Below are 27,173 nucleotides of genomic sequence, written 5' to 3'. Positions count from 1 at the left end.
TAGTAATCAAGATGGTTGGTAGTAGAGGGAGGATGATGGTATTAGATGGACGATGATGGTAGTAGATGGAGTATGATGGTAGTAGATAGAGGATGATGGTATTAGATGGAGTATGATAGTAGTAGATGGACGATGATGGTAGTAGATGGAGTATGATGGTAGTAAATGGAGGATGATGGTAGTAGATGGAGGATGATGGTAGTAGATGGAGGATGATGGTAGTAGATGGAGTATGATGGTAGTAAATGGAGGATGATGGTAGTAGATGGAGTATGATGGTAGTAGATGGAGGATGATGGTAGTAGATGGAGTATGATGGTAGTAGATGGAGGATGATGGTAGTAGATGGAGTATGATGGTAGTAGATGGAGTATGATGGTAGTAGATGGGGGATGATGGTAGTAGATGGAGGATGATGGTAGTACATGGAGGATGATGGTAGTAGATGGAGGATAATGGTAGTAGATGGAGTATGATGGTAGTAGATAGAGGATGATGGTAGTAGATGGAGGATGATGGTAGTAGATGGAGTATGATGGTAGTAGATGGAGTATGATGGTAGTAGATGGAGTATGATGGTAGTAGATAGAGGATGATGGTACTAGTAGATGGAGTATGATGGTAGTAGATGGAGTATGATGGTAGTAGATGGAGGATGATGGTACTAGTAGATGGAGTATGATGGTAGTAGATGGAGGATGATGGTAGTAAATGGAGGATGATGGTAGTAGATGGAGTATGATGGTAGTAGATGGAGGATGATGGTAGTAGATGGAGTATGATGGTAGTAGATGGAGTATGATGGTAGTAGATGGAGGATGATGGTAGTAGATGGAGTATGATGGTAGTAGATGGAGTATGATGGTAGTAGATGGGGGATGATGGTAGTAAATGGAGTATGATGGTAGTAGATGGAGTATGATGGTAGTAGATGGAGTATGATGGTAGTAGATGGAGTATGATGGTAGTAGATGGAGTATGATGGTAGTAGATGGAGTATGATGGTAGTAGATGGAGGATGATGGTAGTAGATGGAGGATGATGGTAGTAGATGGAGGATGATGGTAGTAGATGGGGGATAATGGTAGTAGATGGAGTATGATGGTAGTAGATGGAGTATGATGGTAGTAGATGGAGGATGATGGTAGTAGATGGAGGATGATGGTAGTAGATGGAGTATGATGGTAGTAGATGGAGGATGGTGGTAGTAGATGGAGTATGATGGTAGTAGATGGAGGATGATGGTAGTAGATGGGGGATAATGGTAGTAGATGGAGTATGATGGTAGTAGATGGAGTATGATGGTAGTAGATGGAGGATGATGGTAGTAGATGGAGGATGATGGTAGTAGATGGAGTATGATGGTAGTAGATGGAGGATGATGGTAGTAGATGGAGTATGATGGTAGTAGATGGAGGATGATGGTACTAGTAGATGGAGTATGATGGTAGTAGATGGAGTATGATGGTAGTAAATGGAGGATGATGGTAGTAGATGGAGTATGATGGTAGTAGATGGAGGATGATGGTAGTAGATGGAGTATGATGGTAGTAGATGGAGTATGATGGTAGTAGATGGAGGATGATGGTAGTAGATGGAGTATGATGGTAGTAGATGGAGTATGATGGTAGTAGATGGAGTATGATGGTAGTAGATGGAGTATGATGGTAGTAGATGGAGTATGATGGTAGTAGATGGAGGATGATGGTAGTAGATGGAGGATGATGGTAGTAAATGGAGGATGATGGTAGTAGATGGAGGATGATGGTAGTAAATGGAGGATGATGGTAGTAGATGGAGTATGATGGTAGTAGATGGAGGATGATGGTAGTAGATGGAGTATGATGGTAGTAGATGGAGGATGATGGTAGTAGATGGAGGATGATGGTAGTAAATGGAGGATGATGGTAGTAGATGGAGTATGATGGTAGTAGATGGAGGATGATGGTATTAGATAAATAATGTAATAGTAGTATGCAGCACGATCAATGCGTGGTGATGAATAACACCCCTTGAAAATGAAATAGCATTGCTGGGAAATGAAATATCAGGTTCAATATTTTTGGAAAAAACTTTACTAGTGGATTATATTTCATCAAAAACCTTCCATAATTTGTATTATTGTGGAAACAATTCACAATAAAAAGGGAAATTTTCGTTATGTGATCAGGCATTGTACTGCTGAATGTCCGCATCTATTATCGGCTAAGGAATGATCAGGAGAAAGGTTCGGAGAATGAACTTGTTGTTCGAATATTCTCTCGGAATGACAATGTCAGGAAAATGAGATGAAGAGAGAAAAAAACACTCATCTGGGGATGGTTTTTGGAAGGTCTTCCTTCTAAGAATGACGTACGTGCGAGATTTGTTTGTGACTTGTTCTTGAACTAGTAATTCAGGGATTAAAAAGTTCGGAGAGGGGCAAGTCCTCTCAGTTTCATGAGATGATCTTTTGCAATCCCTCATGATAGAATGACATAAACCTTGAGGGAAGTATGTTTTTAAGTTCACCGAGAGGCTAAGATTCGGCATTTGATGTATGTGGGGGCAGACTCTGAAGGGAAAATACAGAAGGAGGTGAAGGGAGAAGGAATACGAATTCCAAAACACCCCATTTTTATGGATTGCCCGGAATCTTAGTTTGAAGTAGTTAACGAAGAGCAGGTAATTTCAAACGAAAGTGACTTTTGCTGATGTTTTTTTTTTTTTTTTAAGCAGAAACATAATAACTTTTTCTACCCCTTTTCATTTTAAGTGAACAAAAAAGATATGTAGGCTGGATATTGAATATTTATGGATATTAAGGTGTTTAATTTTCAGTTGTATTATTAGATATATATGAACACACACTTATGCTTACTTTAAATGATAGATTAATTGATACTTGAATTTTGAAATGGAATGAAAGGGCAGAGTTCACTCAAACTTGATGGATACGGTAGAGGAATAGTGCCAGCGAGTCTATCCCAACTCCTTGGTAGTGTCAACGCCCTTCCAAATGTCATTTTAGGGGCTCTTTTCACGCATTCCACTGAAAGTTCAAAAGTTGAAGTACACGTGTAAAGAGTTGCACCCGGATTTGGATTTCTCGAACGCTACAAGAAAAATAAAGTATTTTTTCCTACCTGTATCCCGAATTTTCCGGAGAGAAAGTAAACAGAATGACGCGACGGTGCCGCAAGCCACGCCCACAGTTTCATTAGATGACCAATCACAACCTTCAACCGCCAACAACAATACAAAGAATAGATGTTTCTAAATGATTAGATCCCCACTTCTAAGACACACCCATAAATTGAATAAGTGACCAATCACAGTTCAGCACGCGATGTCATCCATCATCTCGAGATAAAACAAGGAGAATACGTGGTATATTTTGATTTTTAAACGACGAATCTTTGTTCAATGATCCTCAGAATCACTAATGTTTGTATCGTTTGGTGGACGTTCAACAAGTTTGATATTTGCACACAGAAAACTTCGCTCTGCCCTCGTATGGAAAGTTTTCCTAAAGAAATAATATTCTTTTACGCCTCTACATTGGTTCTTTGAAAGACAACACTTTACTCTGGTGACACACGAAGTTTATGGTAAGAAACTTAATCAATTTATTTGATCTTCTGCTTCTTTCTAATTATATAAGGACTGATTTTCTTACGTAGATTAATGCTTTTTCTGTTTTGTCTGAATTGAATCTGGTCGTAGGAATGATAAAAGATATACAACTATCATGATATGTAGCATCTATGAAATAAAGTAATTATTATTATCATTATTAATATTATTATTGTTAATATTATTATTACTATTAGTATTATTATTATTACTATTCTTATCATTGATATAATTATTATCATTTTTACTATTCTTATTATTGATCTTTTAATAATATACATGTACATTTTTACTTTGTAAATATGATAATATGAGTCTTCGGACTTTTGTCATGTACCATTTTCACAATAAAACCAGAATTGAATTGAATTGAATTGAATTGATATAATTATTATTATCATTATTACTATTATCATTTTTTCCCTTCTTATCATTATAATCACTATTATTTTTATCATTCCTATTATTCTCTTGATTTAATTATCAATGTCATTATTATTGTATGATCATTGCTATGATACTATTTTACCATTTGGTTATTAATATGATCATCCCTGTTGCATGTCTATCATGTGTTTTTTTTTTTAATACAGATGAACACAAAAATGAAATTCCTTCAAATCATGACGTGTGTTCTCTTGTTTTCAACAATATCTCGAGGATGTCCGACCGACGAGAAACCCATCGAGATCGTCGAAGGATCCGGAGATCGAGCCGAAGCCTCCCAAAATCAAATAACCATCGACGACCCAGAAGGAATAACTGATAGTGTCCAGTCTGTGAGTGGCGAGCTACCAGAACAGGGACTTAGAAAGATGGACCGAAGTCAGAAAAGGGGATTCTATCCGCCTCGAGCTAGAAAAATGGAGATCGACAATGAATCCGACGAGGAAAATGCTGATGTCAGTGATGCTTACAAGCGTATTGGGGAAGAAAAACTAGAATCGATCCTCAAAGACAGCGCCGACTCGCTTACGACGACCATTTCTGGAATAAACTCCAATTCGCAATCCCAGGTTGTACTCGGCGGTTTTGGTGCCGAGACGAGCCACTCCGTGCAATCTACTTCGTTTCCATTTGTTCCTGAAAACCACGATAGATCAATATCCTCTGGAGATCTTAGCCAAGGGCTGAACCATCCTAGGAGTCGGGGAACCTTTCTATTCCCTAAAACAGATGGTCCTTCGGAACTTCCAAGACATCCCGAACCGACCATACACCACAGTCTGACACCGGATCATCTATCAGTGAATCTCACCTCAAAGCTACCTGTAAATGCTTCAGACTTCCACCAATCTTCAGCACCGGGAATTGTTGTTCAGGATCCGGCTGCGTTGGCTATCATGAAGCAACTTCCTCCAGCATTGCTAATGTATTTGAGGACACTGCAAACATCTGTGGAGAGTCATCTCTCAGAAGAGTTCCACAGCATTGGAATAAGTATGGGGCCCCACGAAGAAGGGTAAGTGCGCTTTTATTGAGCTAGCTTTAGATTAAGTGTGCGAAAACATGTAACAATCCATTGGGCTAAGCAGGTGAATTCATTGATTTGGTCAATTTCTTTTTGTACAAGTACACACAGTCTTGTAAGAAATGAGTGTAGGATTTTGAGAGAATAATGCAGCTAGCATTCGAATAGAAGGTGGTTTTAAAGATTTTTAGGAGAAAAATAAAGAGAAAAGGAAAGACACTGCTCTGTAACACCATTCTGAAGTGGTGTTACAGAATGACGGCACTTTTTTAAGTGTGCTCTCATGCGAATCTAATTTTGTTAGTTATCAGCTGGTCAGCCCATGATCACGTTTCCTATAAAGCGCCCTATAATTTTAATTTTTATTATTGCTAAATAAAGGTATATTGACGTCATAATACTCTCGGATAGGAAAAGGGGATGAGGACTGGACATTTTGCATTTTGCCCCTTCAGATACGCTAGCCTAGCGCTGTCCACGTATAATTTATACACAAAGTCTGATAAGCTTCTTTGATCAGCGTTAATTCTAAACTAATTCTGATATCAGCTTATATTATATGTTGTCTTTGAAGGCACAACTGACACCTGGCGTTTAGATGAGGAGGGGGGGGGGGGCTTGGGGCGCTTGCCCCCCCCCCCCCTCCATACAACCAAGAAAAGGAAAGAGAGAAGGGTGAAATATGGGATTATTTTCTGAATATTATGTTAAAATCTATCATAAAAATTTTCTCGCCCGCAACGTTTTATCAACTATTCCGATACGCCATATCTAGCCCTCTCAATTTTTTAGACTCATTATGCCTTTGACAATAACGTTTATTTCAAGAATATCAATCTTGATTCAGTGATGTATCTAGATATATCCATAATTTGTGCTCATGACTACAAACGGACAACAATTTTTCTACCCAGACATTCGATGCCACACCCGAAATACAGGATAATCTGTTCACTCGGCGACATCGAAGTTCGATCGTATCGTCGTTCAACTTGGATTTCCACCGTTGTGAACACCTCATCTTTCGATGTCGCTACGTATATTGGTTTTCATCGGCTCTTCAAATACATACAGGGAGATAATTCAAAAGGTAATTTGTCTTTATACATGAATTGAAGACATTTTCTGAGGATAATACATGATTTACTACACACGCTGCACAAACCTCCAGTGTCTATTTAACACCGCATTATCTCTACATGGCAACACGACAGAAGTGTTGGAACACCAGTTCAGTTTGGGTTTAAACTACGCCTTCTAGTTAGTTAACATGTGATTAATTTTAATTGATATTGTTTCTAAACTTCTCTGGTGTGATCAGAATTCAGATCGATTTTCAGCTTTAAAAGTTGATTTTTAATTTCTCATGACAATATTTTACAAATTATACAAGCAGATTTAATATAGCTTCGTCAATAATGTCATAATAATAACTGGTAATGCATATAATTTGTAAAAAAAAAGAAGAATGAACAGAGTAATAGAACTTGAGAAAAGAGGATTTGATAAGAAACCAGGCTTTGGGTTGAATACATCTTGTAATTTTTAAAAGTAAAAGAAAAATGAGGATCATGACAATAGATTAAAACAGGGCGAAGAAGCGTTGAATCGAATCGACTTACGCAGAACTGATAATGTACAAATGAGATGAAGTAGAAGTAGTAGTGGTAGAAGTAGAAGTAGTAGTAGAAGCATCAGTATAAGTAACAGTAGATGTAGTAGTAGAAGTAAATGTATAGTAGAAGCTAGTAGTAGTAGTAGAAGTAGTAATAGAAGTAGTATTGGTAGCAGTAGAACAAAAGTGGTAGAAGTTTAATAGTAGTAATAGTAGAAGTAGAAGAAGTAGAAGTAGAACAATAGAATTAGTAGAAGTAGTAGTAGAAATTGAAGAAGAAAAATATAAATAGGAAGTAGTAGTAAAAGAAGAAGAAGAAGTAGAAGGAGTCGAAGATGAAGTAAGAAGAAGAAGCTAAAGACATGAAAGAGAAAGAAAAAGAAGAAGAAGGAGGAGGAGAAGAAGAAGAAGTAGAAGAAGAAGAAGAAGAAGGAGTAGAAGAAGAAGAACAAGAAGAAGAAGGAGGAGGAGGAAGAGGAGAATATAAAGAAGAAGTAGAAGAAGAAGATAAAGAAGTAGAAGAATAGGGGTGATAGTTTATTTCCATCAACAAAATAGGCCATACTTCTGAAGAAAGTTTGGCCCTTCTTGAAACGTGGTTTCTTCCACTTCATCACCCCCCCCCTCCATTTTCTCTCCCTGTCTCTTTGTCTGTCTGTGTCTGTTTCCATGTCTCTATTTCTGTCTCTGTCTCTCTAACCTGTTTTAGGAGTAAGGCTCAATATGGCCAAACCTGTCCGGACGCAGGTGGCATCATTACCAGTCGATATAAGCCTTTCAGACGCCCATGGAGGAGGAGATGGCCAGCACGTCCGCTACACTATTTCCTTCTACGCATCTCGCAAACGAGCCTTGGATTTACCCAACCCTTTAGATCAGCGGGTAAGTCCAAAAATACAGTTTCCTACAAATTGCAATATCAATTTGTAGTCAGACCACTACATTTGTATTTATAGTGTTTTTAATGTGAAAATTTCCTCACATTTTGAAGAAAAAATCTGTCAACATATCTTGCCTCGCTTATTACTTTTAATAAAGATTACGTTTAATGTGTTGATATTTTTATTTCCTTTTCTGATTCTGTCCGTATAACGAGACCTAAATCTCTAAGTACCTTTACAATTTACTGCAGTAAACCTGTTGTATTTTGTAGATAAAGAGTTGAAGATCACCTTTCTTTAAAAATAAATTTGTAAAATATATAGGGACTTGTTCAAATCCATAGATCTTCTTTGAGGAGCAGAGACCAGCTCGGTTTTACGCCTTGTCTTTCGGAGGATTTCCCATCAGTCACCGAGTGGACGTACAATTTCATCAGTTGATCCGACTTCTTCCGAACTCCAATCAGAATCAATCGGATTCACTCGGATCATCGTTCTTCACCGATGTTTATGACACGTAGGTTGATTAATTTCGGTTATTTTACTCCGCATTTAATTGCTGGGATCGAAATTGTTGCCATTTTATGCCACATGAGCGTTCTCACGGCATAATTGTACCAAAAACAAAAGTTCAAAACTTTATAGGATATTTATCATTTCAAAAGAGAGTAATCAACCATTTTGAATCGAGCAATATTCGTCGTATTTGTTTCCATTAGCTTGCAAACCGCAATTACCCCTCCAACACCCTCCCAAAAATTCAAATTTCTCTGTCACATTATGGTCACCATCATTCCTACTTAATTAAAACCTCTTCTCGTAATTTAGCCGGCACATTCTGATTGAATAATGTTGAAATTCTAAAAAAATCGCCTCTACAATCTTGTTATTAATTATTAATCTTGTTATCGCCACTTCCCAAAGACGGATCCAGGATTTTCCAAAAGTGGGGGGGGGGGGCATATTTTCCCAAGAAAAAGTTGACAAGTGAAAAACAAAACAAGGAAAGTTGTTACTAAATAATGAAGGTCATTTTGTCCCACGTACAATTTGACAAGCAAAAAAAAAGGTCCTCACTTGTGTATGCACGACATATTCCCATTAAAAATATTTGATGTGACTCTCAAAAGGGGGGGGGGGACACTTTTATATGAACGGCATATTTACTTTAAAATATTGGGGGGGACGCGGGTACGGGCCGAAAATGCCCCCCCCCCCCCCCTGGACCCGCCACCGGGGAAGGTCATACAGTCTATATAAAGTGATCTACTTCATCATTACGCTGCATGGCGTTCATCAATATATTTTCTCAAAAATTGAGGAGTCCCGCCGAACAAGACGTATATGGATAACGTGCCTAATATTGAAATTATGAATAGATATGCGTGAAAATGAGATCAACTAAAGAAATAAACCAAATTGTATAATAATCTTCCCCATCTTCATGCTCTATGATTGTCATGTCTATGGGAAATGTTTAATTTTATATGTATCTTTCTTTGGTTTTCTAGCCCAATGAAGCTGACAAATCGACACAATGAAATTCTTATTCCGCTGAAGGTGGATGACAATCCTCGACGATGGTGTTCAACGTCCGAGTAATAATAAGCTACTTCTTAATGCCACTGCCGCTACTCTGGGGAGAGAAGGGGGTTGGGGAGGGCGGCATTCAAGCGTACCCGTAAAGATGAAGTCTACGCGCATGCGTACTCTTATTCCGAAGACGCAAGTCATGAATATTCATATTGGGGTCCGGAACTCTTGTGGGGAAAAATAATCTCGCACCCCGCCCCACATAATTTTTGTTGAATTTTGCTTGTCATTTTTTGGACGTTTGGTTTCGGAAATTGTTCTATATGCACAAAATTAGTTTAAAATATTGATTACAAATATGGGCAATTCGCATAATTTATGATAGAGGTGTAAACTTACAAATAAACCACCAGGGAAGGGGAACTTGGAATAACATTGTTTTATTGAGTCAGAAGTCAATATTTCGAACCCGATTTGGATAAACAATGAAAACACAACAGGCAAAGATCATCTACTATGTTATCTTCTTTTCTACACCCCCACCCTGATTTCTTCTGAATATAGACATAGTCTCAAGACCAATGTCAACAGCAGAACATCGCATTGCTGAACCATGATTGTATCGTTAATTTTGACTGATATATCCAATGCCTTCATGATTATTCACGATGCAAACTCACAACTAGACAGAGACACTGAATACTATATCGTTATTATTGCTGTTGTCTACTTTGAATATGTATATTCTGAAAGTATAAAAATCGAGAAACGTATGCCTACAGTGAACTGAAAATTAGAGGTATTTTGAGAAAAGAATATTTGAAAATTGTATTTTTGTTTAATGGGTTTTATCTTTGCAGGGCGCTATTCTGAAGATCAATTGTTTTGGTTGATGAAAACTTAATTTCAAGCCATTTGCGTTCTTCTGGGGTTTGAGTACCTCAGTCAAAAAATATTTTTTTGATTTAGGTACCCAAACCCCGGGAACATTTTTTTACTTTTTGGTAAACATCGATAAAAACATCGTTTTGACGAAAGTTCTTCATTTATCTGTCTGATGTGTTCTCCTCTCTAATTTGATTTTTTTTTAAGTTACAGACATAGTAACTTTGATATAATCGGGGAAATGAAGCCACCTTTAAATCGTGCTTTCAAACTTTGGTTATACGTCAACATTGATTGTCATGTGGTAAATCTTATCTGGGTACGATTTACAGACTGGTTATACAGTTTAACAAGATTTAGAATAAATCTTTCTGCTGTACATGTTTTGTTTGGTTTCACAGAAAAAAGAAACGATGCTTTAAATTGTTTAATAATTTGGACAAAATTACATGTATACTCTGCTTGTGTGGAAAAGACCATACCTAATTTTGAGAAAATTAAACAATATATAAGAAAATGTTACAAAAATGAGAGGCAAATCAGTATTATGGAAAACAAAACACATAAATTTGATAAAAAATTGGTAAATTTCGAAAGAATTCTTGTCATTTTGTAATAAGATTTCCGGACCTTTATATGTATTTCTGTTTAATGTAAACATATTTTCATGATGAATGTGCAGTGTGTTTTGGGTGAGAGGTGATCAATTATTGTTGGAGTGGCCTTGTTCGGTGCTCATTTGTTCTTTGCTGCTGCAAGTGTCGGCGGCGGAACGGATGGGTGTAGGACATGGCCACTCTAGTATCGGTTGCCTTTTGCTTGAAACGCCCTGTAGGCCTATACTTTGTACAAAATTATGATATGTGTGTATGATATCTTATGTCATTTATATCATTGTTAAAATGTTTCTGCAAATATATGCCCTATCGGAGGGAAATAAAAAAAGCTTTAAAAAAAAAAAAACATTGATTGTTTATTTTTTGATATAGCGCCTCCTCTCGATAACATTTTTATTTCTTTGTATAAGGCTTCTTCGATTCCCTACAAAATTTTGCTAATACATTTTTTAGAGCTACATAAAAGTGAGAATATTTTCTTTTCTGAAATTATCCGCCCACTCCATGCTTAAGGGCTATGTGATTAGTCTTATTATTTATTTGGGTAATAAATTGATTAACCCAACATTCCGATGGTGTTTTTCCCCTCTCCAAGCCAGTATCTAAACTGTCGAAACTTTAAGCTAAAACAACAATGTTACTTTCTAATATCTTAGAATCCTGTACTTGCCAAGACTCAATGGGAAATTAAAGAGGATAAAATTGGGGTCGTGTGATCCAGTGGTTAGAGCATTGGACTCATAATCGCAAGGTTGTGAGTTCGAATCCCTACTCTGCCATTGTCTCCACTTTGATAAAAAGGCCCGAGGGTAATATCTGTCGTCTAGGTCAGCCACTATGACTGATTAACCTAGACGTAAAATGTTTCCTAGGTAATTGGTTATGTATCAGATTGGCGTTTACCAGCAAAACGCTGTCCTGCCGAGTTCCTACGGGAGTTACCATAAAAAAAACTCTTCTCATTCATTTCATTTGTAATCATATTGATAAATGTTGATATAAGTTGTATTACAGGTGATATAAGCAAGTTCTTACACACGTTTGTAAATATTGTTCGCCTAATTATGAATAAAGAATCAAACTGAACATCAACGCATGTGTAGATTGATATTGTGATTTATTGCAAGGACTGGATTTAAAACTCTAAAAACATACTAAAATTAATGTTAACCATATTAGATTCCTCACAAAGTTCGATACTCAGGCATGAAAGATAGAGAGGTGATGAGCTGGAGGAAAAAGAGGGGGATGAAGGATTCGAATTCCCCATGGGATGCAGTCATGCAGGGGCCGCGGAACGGTTTTCAAAGTGGGGGGCTGACCACGAAATAAAATCACAATAATATGGTCATTTTTACGTTTTTGTAAACGGTTTTGGAAAAAAAGTGGGGGGGGGGGGGCCTGAAGCCACCCCCCCCCCCCCCGCTTCCGCGGCCCCTGGGATGTGTCGCAAAAGTCGCTCAATCTAATCCCGAGCAATTTTGACGGGAAATGTGTGCTCTTCTATTGAATTTTAATAACTTTGCAGGAAAATTTCGTGAAGAAAGGAGCATAAATTTGAGCACATTCCGATTATCGGATATCTCCCTCGCTAGGGTAGGGCATAACGCAGGTTTTCTTTTTATTTATACAGGTTATATGTATTAATTCCAGGCTCCCACTTGTTTGTGCTTGTCGGGAATTATGTTTGAGCGTAAACTAGTTATGTTTGTGTATAACAATGAAGGGTTGGCGACAATGTCAGCACTGGGATGAGGGGGGGGGGGCAATACGAGGGCAAACGAAGATTCGTTGTGCACAGGGGCAGACGACCAAAAAAAAAAAAAAAAAAAAAATCGAGTTGGACACAAACTCGAGCGCAAAGTTATTACAACTAATGGTTATCATGCAAATTTAAAAGCGATGAAGTTTTAAAGAAAGAAATGTTTTAGAGCAGCTTGAATATGATGCGTATGACACTATTTGCTATATATTTATTTTCTCAGTTTTCGAAATGTCTTGAGGCAACTAACGACATCAAATCCCCCATGCCCCACTTCTTTGGTGCCGCCCCTGGTTGAAGATCATCCCTTTGATATATAAAAAAAAAAACCTGGAGTTGGTACCTCGTGAAATCTATTGTTCTATGAGCGTTTCCTTTTCACGGATATGTTTTTGTCATGATCACTGGCATAACCCTGCACTGCCGGATGTCAGAATATATCTGGACTCAAGGAGTTGCAAGTTTCGGGGAAGTTAAGGGATTTTTAATCGAAATGATTATGGTCTGATCAATTCTTGGAGAGATTATTTCAGTTTTGGTGCGATCCTGCCTGTGGTTCAAACACTCAGACATGTGGACAAAAGACGCGCTGTCCAGTAAGAGGTACCGCGTTATTCTGGAACCTAACGTAGAGGTAAGTGCATTTAATTGATCAAGCATAAACTTAACTTTAAAACTGCAATACTTTAAATGTCATGGCAGTAGTTGATCATAAATGATGCTTAGTTGTTTATACTAAAGTGCACATTCTATGCAAGTGACATTTGAAGCATGACATTATTCATCATGCCGTATAACTCACATGGCGTACAGTGGGGGGTACTTGGGCCATTGACCTTCAAAATTTCACGACTGAGGAAAAAAGCAGAAAAACGAAAGAAAGAGAAAGGGAAAAGATGACATATATTTCCCGAATATTATGTCAACATCTATCTCCAAAACTAGATGTTTGTTTTATTTTTTTTAAATTGTTCGCTCGCTTCTCTTACTCCCAGCTTTCTATAAATTTTGCCCCATACGCAATGTCTGAGCCCTCATTTTCGGGGCTTAATTATGACACTGCATTAACTAGTCATGCTTGTGGTAAAGTAAACATTGTAGATATATACAAAACATATCTTTGGTACATTTGTGATATCATTTTGCAGTATTGCTGAAGAGCGTGGTAGCAAGAACCTTCCAAGATGGTACGGGTTCTTGCCCTTGTACTCCTGGTAGTGGCTCTGAATGGGATGACTGAAGCTATCAAACAACGCTATCAAACCCGGTATGACAAAATTATTTTATTATTATTACTACTCTAGTCAAAACAAGATGGTTTGATATAAATAAAAGAAACGGAACATGTCTGAATTCTGTTAAATTACATGCTATAGAGTCTGTCCTAGTTCAGTTTCACATTTTATTTTCTCATTTTTTTCTAATTTCCAACAGAAGAGTACAAAATCCATAGATATACAATTATATTTGTCAAATATTCTGATTTATCTTAATATATTGATGACAATTCATAATGTTTTTCTCATATAAGCGTGTTTGAATAACTAATCTGATGGGGTTGACATATAACATCAATGTATTTTTATATATTTATTTATTAAAATCTTTGTCATTGTCTGGGGATTCATGGAACAAATAATTTCTGAGGCAGAGAAATTGAAATTGGGATAGCCCCCCTAACAATTACATTTTGAATACAGACCATGCTGGTTGGGGTTTCCGAAGGTGCTGTCTCTCTCTCAAATAAAAATGAAATAAATGTAAAATGGTAACATATAGGTAGGCCTATTATACTTTTAAATCAATATAATTTATTTTCAGAATAATAATTTACATTCAAAGGACCATGTAACGCCAGATTTATTACAAAATTAATCATTAATGCAAGTCACTGTAATCGAATTGTGGATTATCGACTCGCTCACAAAGATCGAAGCAATGCACCTTATAAAACTAAGCCCCTCGAAGTCTTTGCCTGATTACGTCACAGATAGGGAATGTAAATATCCTTATATCCTCTCTGATTAAAGAGAAGCACCCTCCCCCACCGCCCCTCTCCGGTTTAGACATAGCCTTTTGACAAGGCCTCGCGACTTGGCTCTATTCCTCGTCAAGCAGTGGCTGAGACGAGACTATAGCGGCAGACGAAGAGAATTGGCGATACCGGAGTGAGCGCGACTTTAGTCGCGAGGCCTTTTGGATTCTGGTGAAGGCATGAATATATGAATTATTCATGAGCATCCCGTTAAAACTATAAAAAACTTTAACACGTAATGTAGAGCACACTCATCGTCCAAAGACGCACATGGCGATAAGTACGACAATGATTCCCTTATTATTCCCCCGAAGAATAAATCTTAAAAGGATTACTTAAAAAAAAAAAAGAAGCAAACCAGCTTGAAATATCTCATCCACCAATAAAAATTTCCAGTCCAATCGAGACACCATTTTTTATGACATGATTTTTAAATGGAACAATAAAAGGTAACCAAGTAGTAGGCCTAATTAGATGTATCACGTCTAACAGTCATCGTATAAATTGAGCAAATGAATAATATAGGGATAGGTTGAAATGAATTCCAGTAAGTTATAATATGTACTGCAATTTACCTTAAGAGAAAGTGACCTATTTCGTGTAATTTTTATAACCATGTTATTAAAGCAATTGAATACACGTCTAAGATTTTTTTTTCATGTCACTGCTTTGCAGCAATAAGAGACACGGTTTCTGGAGACCGAAGATCCCCAAGAGAATCCATGTGCCACCCATTCGAGTACCACATGTTAAGATACCCCCTCTTCAAATCCGGCTACCTATCAAGCCTGAGGTGAGAGACCGGAAGATCAAGATCACTAAAGTTGATATTCCAGAGATTCGAATACCTAACCCCGTCCACATACAAATTCCGGACATCCAATTACCGGAAATTCGAATGCCGGACACACCTGATTTACGCGTCCCGGATATCCGTAATGAAATGAGACCTGTCTCAGGACGGGTCTCTAAATGGTTTCGTGAGCTCAGCAAGAGAAAATTTAGAGCTTTTACTTCTAACCATCCCCATTGGACATTAACAATGGGATGGTTCGACCAATCTGAGATGGGTCCAAACGATAGACCAAGACCTCGACCTGGACCGGTGGGAGATCAGAACAATCCTCGCCAATCTATTTTGGGGTCACGTGATCGGTCTGGTGGATTAGGTCCTCGGTTCAACACTCTTTGCCGTGGGCGCCACTATTCTGCACGCCGCTACGAGCCAACAACGTGGGTCAGTGCAACCTTTGTGAATGGTACAAGTCTAGATGTTCTTCGGCGTATTAAAGGTTATTTCAATGGTGCTAATGATCAAGGTAAGTTATCACTGCAGTTACTTTTAAACATCATAAACATCAATAGTTCTGAAGCTAGTTTACATCATGTTTAGGGAATTCAGTGATAATAATAATGACGATGATGATGATGATAATAATAATAATAATAGTAATAAATGATAGTAATAATAATAATAATAACAATAATGATATTCTGGTTATCAGTACATCGTATCGTATCTTTTTCATTTTTCATTTTTGGGACGGTGGATAGCTATTCCCCTCTTCTAAGCTTTTGGTATTAAACATACTTTTCCTGATCACATGTCTATTTTATTATGTAGGGCGTGTAATCTTGATGTCCCGGCCTTTGAGGATGACCGTTGAAGGTGCGAACGGAACCATCAGTAACACTGAGGACACTCTGGAAGAATTCACCCTGTCTGCTCTGGTACCAAGTAGGGCGCCAACACCGACAGATCCTATGGTATGGTTTATATACATACATATATATATATATATATGTATGTATGTATATATAATTTGTATGTATGTATATATATATATATATATATATATATATATATATATATATATATATTCTTGTTTTATTGAAAATCACATGCTGTCCGATAAATGCCATTGACGTCTAATTTCCCCCTTCTTCAATTACTAGGATATTATTATCTTCATTATTTTACACCCTAATTTGGGCCCTCATTATGCTCCGAAAGTAAACAGTTTCCTTTTCGGTAACTTCGTATGATGAAAGATATTGTTATTCATTATTTCTGTGTGGTGTATTGGTGATATAATAATTATGATTGTGTTCAATTTATCATGATTTCTTGATCTACTTTGTCGGAATCAACCCGCTCAAGCGAATTGATGTGTTTAATCTTGTGTCAAGGAGCAACTTCGGCTTGTTAAGAATTCAGTTTAAATTTAATTTTCATAATTTCTTTCCATCTCATCATCAAGCTACGCATCACCTCAGAGCCACGACAGGTGTATTTTGCGACACATTTCCGCCTTCATCGTCGGCCTGGTACTCTCGCAATTTACGATGAATATTTCGATTCGAAGGACTCCCTTGACTTGGCCGGGGAATCATTCCAACATGGGATATACCATTCTGCATTCTATGAAACGTAAGTGGTAAAACTTTAATTATCTTTCATTGGAGTTATTTTTTACTCACTTCGCAGCGAAATTAATGCTTCATTTGATTATGATATTTTATCATTACAAAACCGTCAAATCTTATAAGCCGCAATGCAGCATATAATCAGCACATTAAATAAAATGTCCATTTTGCTCACTACACTAAATAGAAACCCCCCCTAATCTATTGCATCATTAATTCTCAGTGGATATTTCAGGTTCATAATTTGTTGATTCCCTCATTATGTCAGTAATATTAAGAAGTTATTATTTTTTTTCATTATTATGAAATTCCCCAAAAGATAATTGATGAATCTCTTACAATCGTACGTATTAATCAAGATAAAGAGCAAAAAAATGAAGGAATGATAATATCAATGAAACACGGTGTAAGATAACAAAATACATCCCGTTTTATGCTTGGCCGGATGAGATGTGCAAACATGGCAAAACAATTGAAAAGACTCAAATCGTTGACTCACTACACAAAATATTGAGATGTTATACTTGGAAAAAACAAAATATCATATACAAAAATGAAGAAAGATTTTTTTTAAACGCAGAACAAATTTTTCCCAAACGAAGCCACTGGATGAGTTTTGAAATATTCGCAATAATTGCTTCAGAGAAGGGTTGTTGAACCAAATTTTACCGAATAGTTGGACGCTATTCATTTGGTTACCAAGTTGCATTTTAAATCTGAAACGATTGATCGGACATTGATGGGCACTCGAGTTTGCCGATTATTAATTAATAATCAATTTTTTAATTTACTTTATGAAGATGGGCTGAAATCAGATCCCCTTCTTCACGACCCCATCCTGGTGAGATCCTCATCCCCGCAGCTCCGGGAGAAAATCTTGCCTGCGCTCGACAAGAAGTAGTAAACCACCAGAATGGAATCAAACAATGTGGAGGTATGACCTATTTATTTTAATTCATTTGATTTCATTCAGTCACTTATCCACAATTCAAAACCAATTTATATCAGACTACTTTTGCAATAAGACCCCAAATGAGGCCTTCCATAAACCGAAAAAGGGGACCTCACAAAGATAAATGTACATGTACGATATAACATGACTGTATAGAGACTGGCAATTGAATCAAATCTGAGTAAAGATTAGTAACATGAAATTGTTAAAAGCTGGACTTCACAAACGTTCACTACATTGAGACTGACTGTCTTATAAAGATCAATTGACTGATGCTAGTTACATCTGTAACCGTGTCCTTATTTTGATTTCTGTCATATAATGATATAACAAAGGTCAAGGGCATTCCAAATTAAAATGTAATGAACTTTATTGCTCCCTTTCTGTTTATATCTCACTACTTTTGTCTATCTATCTATACTACTGATCTATCTATCTATATATCTATCTATTGATCAATCTATCTATCTATGTATCTATTTATTCATTCACATTTCTACTTTTATCTTTATCTGATTCACTCTCCCCTCTTCATTTTTTACTTTTCACCCATTCCTCTTTGATTATATACCCTCATTTGTTTTCCCCATCATTTTATTTCTTCACTTCAATCTTTCTCTACCCCTTCTCCCTGCATCTTTTCATTCTCTACCCCCTCTATTTCTCTCTCTCTCCTCGTTCGCAACATTCTCTTCATCATATATTTGTTCACAATTCCTTTCTTTATATTCCTCATCTCATTCTTCATTTTCTTTTATACAATTCCTTCCTCCTACCACTCTCTCTCTCTCTCTCTCTCTCTCTCTCTCTCTCTCTCACTCACTTCATATTTCTCATAGATTCCAGATGTCCTACTTAAGAACATCTTGAAGAGCTCCGTGATGATATTGAACTTATCTTATCTTTGTATCTTCTATTCTTCCTCCTATCAATCTCTATCACTTCATATCTCACCTAGATTCCTGATGTCCTACTTATGAACATCTTGAACAGCTCCGAGATGGTATAGAACTTCTTTCATTTATCATAATTTCTTCCTCCTCCTTTCACTCTCTCTCACTTCATATTCCCTGAATTCTCAATGTCCTACTTTATGAACATCTTGAACAGCTCCGTGATGATATAGGACTTATTTGATTTATCTTCTTTTATTCCTCCTTCCATTCTCTCACTTCATATCTCATCTGGATTTCCGTTGTACTGCTTATATAGGAACAACTTGGTGTGGTGATTATAAAGCTCCTTTTATGTACTTCTTTTCTTCTTCCTTCTACTCTCTCTGTATACCAGAATCCCGATGTCCTACTTATGAACATCTTGAACAGCTTCGTGATGATATAGAACTTCGTCGTATTAAGGGTGGAACGCACATTACAAGAGCGGCTCCCGCCTGTACGTTCACCATTCCCGCCTTCATTAATCACTGTGCTTTGAACAAATATCTAGCAGGTAAAAGTTTACAAGTTGTAGTTCGAACTCGCATTCTATATTTAATGGGAATTTGCAGTTTGCAATTAACCATACTGTGTGCACATTCAGGTATTTAAGAAAATATTATTTTAATGGATATTTCTGTCAATGTTTGCTCGCATTTCAAACTGGTGAAGTGGCGTGTATTTCCATTTTCACAATCCTGTAAATATGAATCATATTGTTTGCAACTTATTCTTATACGCTAAGAAAATGGTAGAAAACTGTACACATATGGGATGATATAATTTTGCTATATTCAGATAAAACATCATGAAAGGATTGTTTTTTATTAACCAATTTGAGATTATCTTCATTAGACAATTCCTTAGTAAGTAATGTTGGGGATGATCACATATTTCGCCAATGTATTTTAACCCACGCTGAAAATTAAGCTATTCCACAACAATAAGCCCCAAAGTACCATCGTTATACAGTAGTGCTAAAAAGTTAGTGAACCCCACCAGAAAATGAACATGTTTCAAGTGTTCTCGTTCTGCCATGTTGTAGATATTTAATTGTGAAGTCAGGTGATAAAATATTACATTCAATAAAGTTTGTTTCTCTGGGATCGCCGAACATTGTAGTGTTGTTGTCTCCATTCAACATTCAGAATGAAAGAGTGCATTTTCTGGTGAGGTTCACTAATTGATTAGCACAACTGTAGACTGTGTTATATTGTTCGATTGATCTATTTAGTAATTAAGACCTATTTTATTTTTTGTTTTTCACTTCACACCAAATAATACTAATCGTTTCTTATGAACCATTAGGCGCAAACAGTGAAGGGATTCATTATGCATCTCGGGCTCCTTTTATCCATCACGTCTCCCCATCCAGCCCTGGACCTAGCATATGTACACAGACCGCTATATCTGCGTACATGCTACCACCTAACATCACCGCTGCTGAACCAACAGAGGTATTGAAGGGTTCAATCTTATTTAAAGTTCTTCGGATGTCATTGTTTATCGAGGAAAGATGTAGATATTATATATAATTTAGTCACCAATGTAATTGCCCCCAAAGTGCACAGCTTGTAAAGGATGGTCCTGCCTGTTTGGATACTAAGCCAATTCGCTGTTAGCTCAAGATCAAGTTTTCTTGAATTGCCTTTCCCATTTTTCATTTGGATGAGTACTAACATTTTCAAGTGAAGATGTGTAAGTTTTCCCTGCATAGCATCCTATAGTAATCACATAGACCATGTGACTGGAATAGGTTTTTTTTCTCTCGATTACTAAATTCGTGATATTATTGAGATATTATCTCCACTGTGATGTACATTTATTTTCTGATAGGTAATGTAAAAAAAATCTTTTGTCTTTTTCGGTCTGCAGTGTTCTGGCTTTCACGGGAGGGATATGAGACTCAGAACTGTACCCGACAAGGAGGTGTATGTCTTAAAGTTCAGCGGCCGACCAAATCAAATGGTTGTGGAAAGCAAAGTAGATGAACTTCGAGGTTTTCTGAGAGAGCGGGGACTTGAACACTGCTTCCAAAAGAGAAGTTATGCTGTTGCTGGTTGGTTTGAATTATCTTGTTGTTTGCCCCTTTTGTGATAAGGATTTAGAGTCATCTGATATATTCGAATTTGAATTTAAAAAATCTATCTTATTTCTGCATTGAAATAAAGGCGTATATGCATAATGAAAAGCACCGACTTGAAATAAATAGTTACATATGGATGGACCAAAGAAGTATTAGTATTGCTACTATTATTTTTCCTATTTTCATCCGAACAGTCTATGATCATCCATTCAGCCGACCTCCCCATCTCAACGAGATTTTTGTGTTCAAGAAATCTGGTCCTTGCCGACCCCGAGATATTAACCGACCCAACATTGAAGATCTACCAGCAGTCACTCCTGATTCCATTCTCCCGACATCATCGGCGTCAATGATGACCACGGAGCCGATGTTCTTTGAGGAAGAGACTTCGACTACGACGAGAGCAGTTGAGGAAACAACGACCAGGCGATCAACGACGTCAGTCCCTGATCGAGTGTCGACCACCACGGCTACAACTCATTCTCCTTTGATCGAAGTCGATCTGACATTGGAGTCTAATAGTGTTGATCTGAGTAATGATCTTATCCCATACAGGTGAGGAAAAACATTTTGTCAGAAATTTGTATTGAATGATAACGTGTTTATCCTGTTCTATTCTACACTATTAAAGCCAAAATGCATTACATAATATGACTTTATATCCGGCAATACCTAAATCCTGCTATTAGAATTAATTGATGTCTTTTGTTTTCATCGGGGGAGAGACTGTTAAATATAAATTAAAATGTTAGTTTTGAGATTACATTCTGATGCTATGTCTGACAGACCTTTGACAGTTTGGCTTAATATTTCTTTAAAATGTAACATGAGAATCAATACTGTATGTTTGTATTTGGTCTACTGAATTTTAGATACCATGTTACGATTCCTCCATAGATTATTAACTGATAAAATACAACTTACAACGTCAGAGTAAAAGTCAATTTAAGTTAACGAATGAATAATCCTTAGATAAAAAAATAGATAAATTTATAACGTTGATAACTGTACATAACTCGTTTCCAATATCATGTGATTTTCTCTGAATACTTATCAGTGGTAACAATTTAATCAAACATCAGTTATCACAAATCTGTGACATTTTCATGCAATAGAATGAATAATGGACAATAGGGCGTCTTCACTTATCCTGTTTTTAGATGAATATTGCTTACTTCATTTCATTTCTTTTGTAGGTTTAGCGGAAATCAAACGGATTTTCCAGAGGATTTTCCAGTCGATATTTTGTAAGTCGATAATCTTTCTTTTTTTCCCATCATTTCAGTACTTCATAAATTGCACCCACGCTCGAATATTCAACGTTAAATATAACATACATAATATCTTCAATCATAAAGTTTTAGAAGTAAACTTGGAATAATATTTATGGTTGTTCCATATCACCTAGTTGGGCGTACTTTATGTCTAAAAAGACTAAAACGTTTATTTGAATGTCCTTTTAATATTTATTTTTCTTCATTATTATTCCATTTTCAATTTGCCTTATCTATGGACGCTAAATCTAGATTCGGGCTTTCAGCCTCTGTATTCATATCCAAATTATGTCTCCTCGTTTAAGTTGGCTAGATCATGTTTATGTTCTTCTATATCATCCATCCTCTCATTTGATTCATTGCCCTTTCTCTGTTCTTTCCATCGTTGTTCTTTATTCTATTTATTTTCATCTTCTCAATTTGAAATAATAAATGCCTGTTTTATAAACGAAATGTTGTTCTTAAGAATTAATTGGTCTATTATGTATTATTTCTTTTTACAGCGTTTATTAGGTAAATGATGGAGAGCGTTGTCGAAACACCATGCCCTAGAAAAAAAAGGTTCTCAAGACTTGGACTTAGCAGTTCGCCGCCATTCTTGTACTTGATATTACTAATTTGAGAAAAGTAAAGCTATCGTTAAATAATACGCTGCAAAAACACCAGTGTTAATTTAACATCAGCCCGGTATCAATATCGGAAAGCGTTGATACAACACCGGTTCTGCGTAAGGCGAACACCAATTCGTCATTTAAGCAACGTCAATTAGTGTAAAAGCAATATCGGTTTCATTATTAACTGGTGTTGTTCAAGACTTCTCTGGTTTTTTTCCGATATAGATCACATGCAGGCCAATGTTAAATTAACACCGGCGTTTTTGTAGTGTACGTCCGATGTAGATCGATGTTTATTGTGCTTAATACGACTATTCTCATCGCTTACGAAGAATCTCATTAAACGCAGGATTGAATGATCAACAGTCGTACGTACAGTTCTGAACTTACTAAACAGCTATATGGAAGAGTCCACATGTCATTTAGCATAGATACTTAATGGGCGTTGCGATAAACTTATGTTCCAAATCAAGCACAAGCAAGGAAAATCATGTTCAACTGATTTTATTAAATGCAATTTCTTTAGTTGACAATATGTGTTCAATTGCAACTCAACTTTCTTGCAACGCCTGATTAGCCGTCGTTAGACTTTGGGACTTGCGCTTGCTCCAATTATTAGTCGTACACTAGCCCTCTTCATAGTCCATATCATTTATTATATTGTGAACAATCAAGTTCTTGTCATGCAGGGCCTATATTCTGCAGGATCTGTGTTAAACATGTTAAAGGCAAAAAGGCTTTGATAGCGTGAGTGAAGGCCTATTGGTGATCTAAACACGCTAAATGAAACATATTCATTGTTTATTACAAAATTCATTTGTTTTCACCGATTGATGGCTTAAACATAATAAAGCGGCGCGCGGCGATGGATCCTTTGCGACTATGGCGCTGCCAAATTTGTATTATTCGGAACGTTTAGCCTGGTTTAGACATTGAAGTAGATGACTCGTGTAAGAGTGTAGTGTACTTGTTTAAGTATCATTCAGTAAGATTTTAAGTGATGTAGTATTTGATATGAAACTCGCCTGTCTCTATCTCGGTAAATAAAGTGAGTATAATTTGAGGGCTCTATCATATAACATTAAGTCACTTAAAAGTGTTCAAAGCAGCATGGTTGTTTCTTTATTTTTATTTAGTAGTGTTACATGTGTATAACTTACAGGACCAAATTTGAAGATATACTGGATTACTCATTGATAGTTATGTTTATGTCGTCACAAAGCGTCCATATTCTCTCTATTTGTATAAACTAAAAGTTTGGGAAAATAAAATATACTTCATAAAAATCATCAAAATGCGTCGGTTATACTCAATGTTCATACAAATCTGAAATCATATTGCTATCAACAGATATCTCTCTTTCATGCCTTTTGTAACTATTTCTTCTCCTTGTGGTCGTGCTCACTAGCGTACCTACGTGGGGGGGGGGGCAGAGGGGGCAGACTGCCCCCCTGACGAGTCACAACCCATGAACGGACATATCCCTGCCCCCTGACGAGTCTTGAAGACCTTTTTTTTTGGGGGGGGGGCTTGTCAATTTTTTTGGCGGACGAGATCCTTTATTTTTATTTTTTATTTTTATTTTTTTTGCTTGTCAAATTTTTTGGCGGACGAATTTGCCCCCCCCCCCCTGTGGAAAATCCTAGGTACGCCACTGGTCGTGCTTCAGGGCTTTCAGTCGGTCTTTTTACGTCATTTCCATACTATCATAATACACAAACTATTTTTTCAAAATTGATATCTATAGCAGTTGAACGGAATCTTCTTGTCAGAGGATAATACCCACATCAAACACATTTCAAATCTTGTCAAAATTGCCATCTCCGCTCCAAATGTTTCATTTAGGGTTCGCATTGGCCTTGACAACACGATATTACAGATATTACCATGGTAACAATGAATAAATGTCGGTCGTATGGATTGAAATTGTTAATAGGATTGGCCTACTCTCAATCATTATTGGACTAATGACATGGGTAGTGATAGTTGGCTTGGCGCGCATTATGGTTTTTATCATACCGCTCGTATATTGGCCATCATCCCGATAATAATGGCCATCATCCATTATCATTTGATACATTTGAAACTAATTCATGAGAAAGCAATTTCATTATATAAACCATCGAGATCAATTTGGCAATAATCATTTCATTCCACTGAGCATTGATTGACATGTTAGGTTTTTCATTGAGTGAATGTCTGATTTAACAACCATGTAACCGGCAAATTATTGCACAGCAACGGAAATTGAAATTATCATCGTCCAATAACCATAGACTAGGCAAATGACACTACCCAATGGTACATTAACCCGTTATCAAAGGATCATAATCGATGTTCTTCGTATTTTATTAATTCTAAGACGAGTGTCATTTCTGGCAGTTAGACTTGCTGATACAGAAATAGTTTTATCATACCAGAGTTGTCGTTTGGATAGGCTACACTACCGGATTTTCTGCCATCTTTTTTTCACTGGCATTATGCATGACAATTTTTGTTAATGTCATATTGATCGAGAAAAGGAATCATCAAAGTTGGTTTCCCCTATAACCTTCGTTTACTTTTTCCTCTTTGTACAACTCAAAGTTTGATCAATATGGATGACGAACCTTCAACAGAAACTACTCCAGAGTTCCTGGTGAATGTCACACCAACATCTTTCCAAGGAAACGGCAATGGTCCTGACAAATTGGTCTACATATCCGTATCAATTGGTATATCATTTCTTTCTGTTGCTGTATCCGTTCTGACAAATAGTTTCACCATTTACACGTTGAGCACAATGGATAGCCTACACGAGACCGAGAGTTTCTTGTACAAGGCACTTGCTATTGGTGATATCATCAGTGTGGTATGCCATATGGCTGTTGTTATTGCCCTGTCCCTCCAGGTTGCGTGTATGAAATCCTTTCATACGAGTCTCTTTATCGTGTATGCATCAGTTATGATCATTGTGATGATTAACGTGAATCGTTTTATAATGATCATGCGACCCTTTCGGCATCAGATACTGGTGACTAAGAAGAGACTCTACTGCATCTTGTTCATTTGCATGCTGAGTACGTCTGTGCCTCTCGCTGTTGTTGATAACCTGGGTAACCCATCACAAATAAGAGCCATCGTCTGCAAAGATTTTACACCGCAAGAAAACATACTGTCTGATTCAGCTTCGACTCTGATTTTGATCTCACCTATCTTGATCGGGTTAAGTGTTATTTTGATGACCAGCAGTGGAATTTTCTACAAGTCTAGGCAACAGGCAACAAAGATCGCACAAATGCGTCGCAACATCTGTCAACAGCGTGCAGAGCAACCCGGATTGAACAACCCTCCACAAAACGGCCAGGCGAGAGCTGTAGTTGGACTGAAAGGCCTTAGGACTGTTGGTGTATTAACCATTTCTTACTGCATCATATGGGTGCCCTTCATGATTTATATCTCTGGCATTGGTAGAATCTCGAATCAATTTGATTGGTTTCAAGAAGTAGTTTTGATTCTCCTCTTATGTAATTCAATTTGGAATCCTTTCATTCTGTCTATAGCTAATAAACCTTTTCGTATCGCATCTAAAAATGTTTTCTTGAAGATGAAAGGATCGTGTCGTCGGAATAATTCTCTTTAACAAGTTTGCCAAATGTACCAATTATCGCATTGGGAAATATGTAAGGTATTTTGATTTGTGAAGCACTTAATCTTATTTGCTTCCTCCTTACATGGAAACCAATACCGAACCAATATTAAGTTGATTTAAAAAAATACAATGAGAAAAATAAAGGAATCAGAATGATGTAAGAATGAAAATAAAATTAAAGTTGAACACAATATGATTAGCACTTGTAAAAAAGAAATATGCATAACAATTGAACTAAATGATTAGATTGGACCTAGATTACTTTGTTTAACTTTGATCTGCTCTGTAAATTCAAAATCTTGGATATTATATTGGATTATGTTTGTTATGTAAAATTGTTTCTTCTTATAACTGAAACACTCAAGGAAGTCATTTGAACTAGAATGTCATTTAGGTGATTTTTTTTTTCATATTGGTTTTTCGCCCACTTGATCTACTTCAGATTTTGTCCCATGTTGTCAAAACCATGATGTATCTCTTGTGGACTTCATAGACATCCACACATCTTTGCTATGTTTATTTACAACCTAAACGTTGGACGGGACATTCCTAACAAGCATTGGTTTGTGATTATGCAATCAACACATTTTTTCTTTAACAAAAAACAACCTTACTCCAGCTGGTATTTGATTCAATAACGAGATCTTTAACTTACGTACTCAGAGAAACGATGACGATGACAATTTATTACTAAATTATTGTGTTCATACACACATTTAATTCTTCATCAAGCCTCCTCTCATTCTGTCACCTTATCACGTTATTCACTCATGGCCCATTTTTAGTAGAGACTGAGTACGAGTTCAAGTGTGTATTAGAGTCAGAATACACATACACTGA

General features: G+C 36.8%; 3 protein-coding genes across 4 annotated transcripts; 2 read left to right on the top strand and 1 right to left on the bottom strand.

Moving 5' to 3' along the window:
- Positions 1-6: 6 nt before the first annotated feature.
- LOC135156773 (uncharacterized) lies at positions 7-3,005 on the bottom strand. Its single transcript, XM_064110051.1, has 2 exons — positions 2,927-3,005; positions 7-1,427 (listed from the first exon to the last, which is right to left on the bottom strand). Exons 1-2 carry the CDS (start codon positions 3,003-3,005, stop codon positions 7-9), a joined length of 1,500 nt encoding a protein of 499 aa, XP_063966121.1.
- Positions 3,006-3,378: 373 nt separating this feature from the next.
- Positions 3,379-11,707, top strand: LOC135156814 (uncharacterized). Its single transcript, XM_064110377.1, has 6 exons — positions 3,379-3,590; positions 4,209-5,077; positions 6,001-6,176; positions 7,411-7,583; positions 7,927-8,099; positions 9,094-11,707. Exons 1-6 carry the CDS (start codon positions 3,588-3,590, stop codon positions 9,182-9,184), a joined length of 1,485 nt encoding a protein of 494 aa, XP_063966447.1. The 5' UTR covers positions 3,379-3,587; the 3' UTR covers positions 9,185-11,707.
- Positions 11,708-12,571: 864 nt separating this feature from the next.
- LOC135156911 (uncharacterized) lies at positions 12,572-24,052 on the top strand. Of its 2 annotated transcripts, XR_010295966.1 has the most exons (13): positions 12,705-13,013; positions 13,528-13,646; positions 15,090-15,733; positions 16,039-16,181; positions 16,676-16,845; positions 17,642-17,775; positions 19,084-19,242; positions 20,037-20,185; positions 20,604-20,787; positions 21,009-21,369; positions 22,011-22,061; positions 22,592-22,726; positions 22,939-23,993. XR_010295966.1 is itself a non-coding variant. In XM_064110775.1 (12 exons), the coding sequence occupies exons 2-12, from the start codon at positions 13,564-13,566 to the stop codon at positions 22,599-22,601; spliced, it is 2,088 nt and encodes a 695-aa protein (XP_063966845.1). In that variant the 5' UTR covers positions 12,572-13,013; positions 13,528-13,563; the 3' UTR covers positions 22,602-24,052. The 2 variants fall into 2 exon arrangements, 1 of the variants encoding a protein (XP_063966845.1); XM_064110775.1 differs by having other exon boundaries at positions 12,572-13,013; positions 22,592-24,052.
- Positions 24,053-27,173: the final 3,121 nt, after the last annotated feature.

Source organism: Lytechinus pictus, chromosome 15 (assembly GCF_037042905.1).
Source record: "Lytechinus pictus isolate F3 Inbred chromosome 15, Lp3.0, whole genome shotgun sequence".
NCBI classification, from domain to species: Eukaryota; Metazoa; Echinodermata; class Echinoidea; order Temnopleuroida; family Toxopneustidae; genus Lytechinus; species Lytechinus pictus.
Note: the sequence above shows the minus strand (reverse complement) of the source record. Positions and strands in the feature narration are given on the sequence as shown.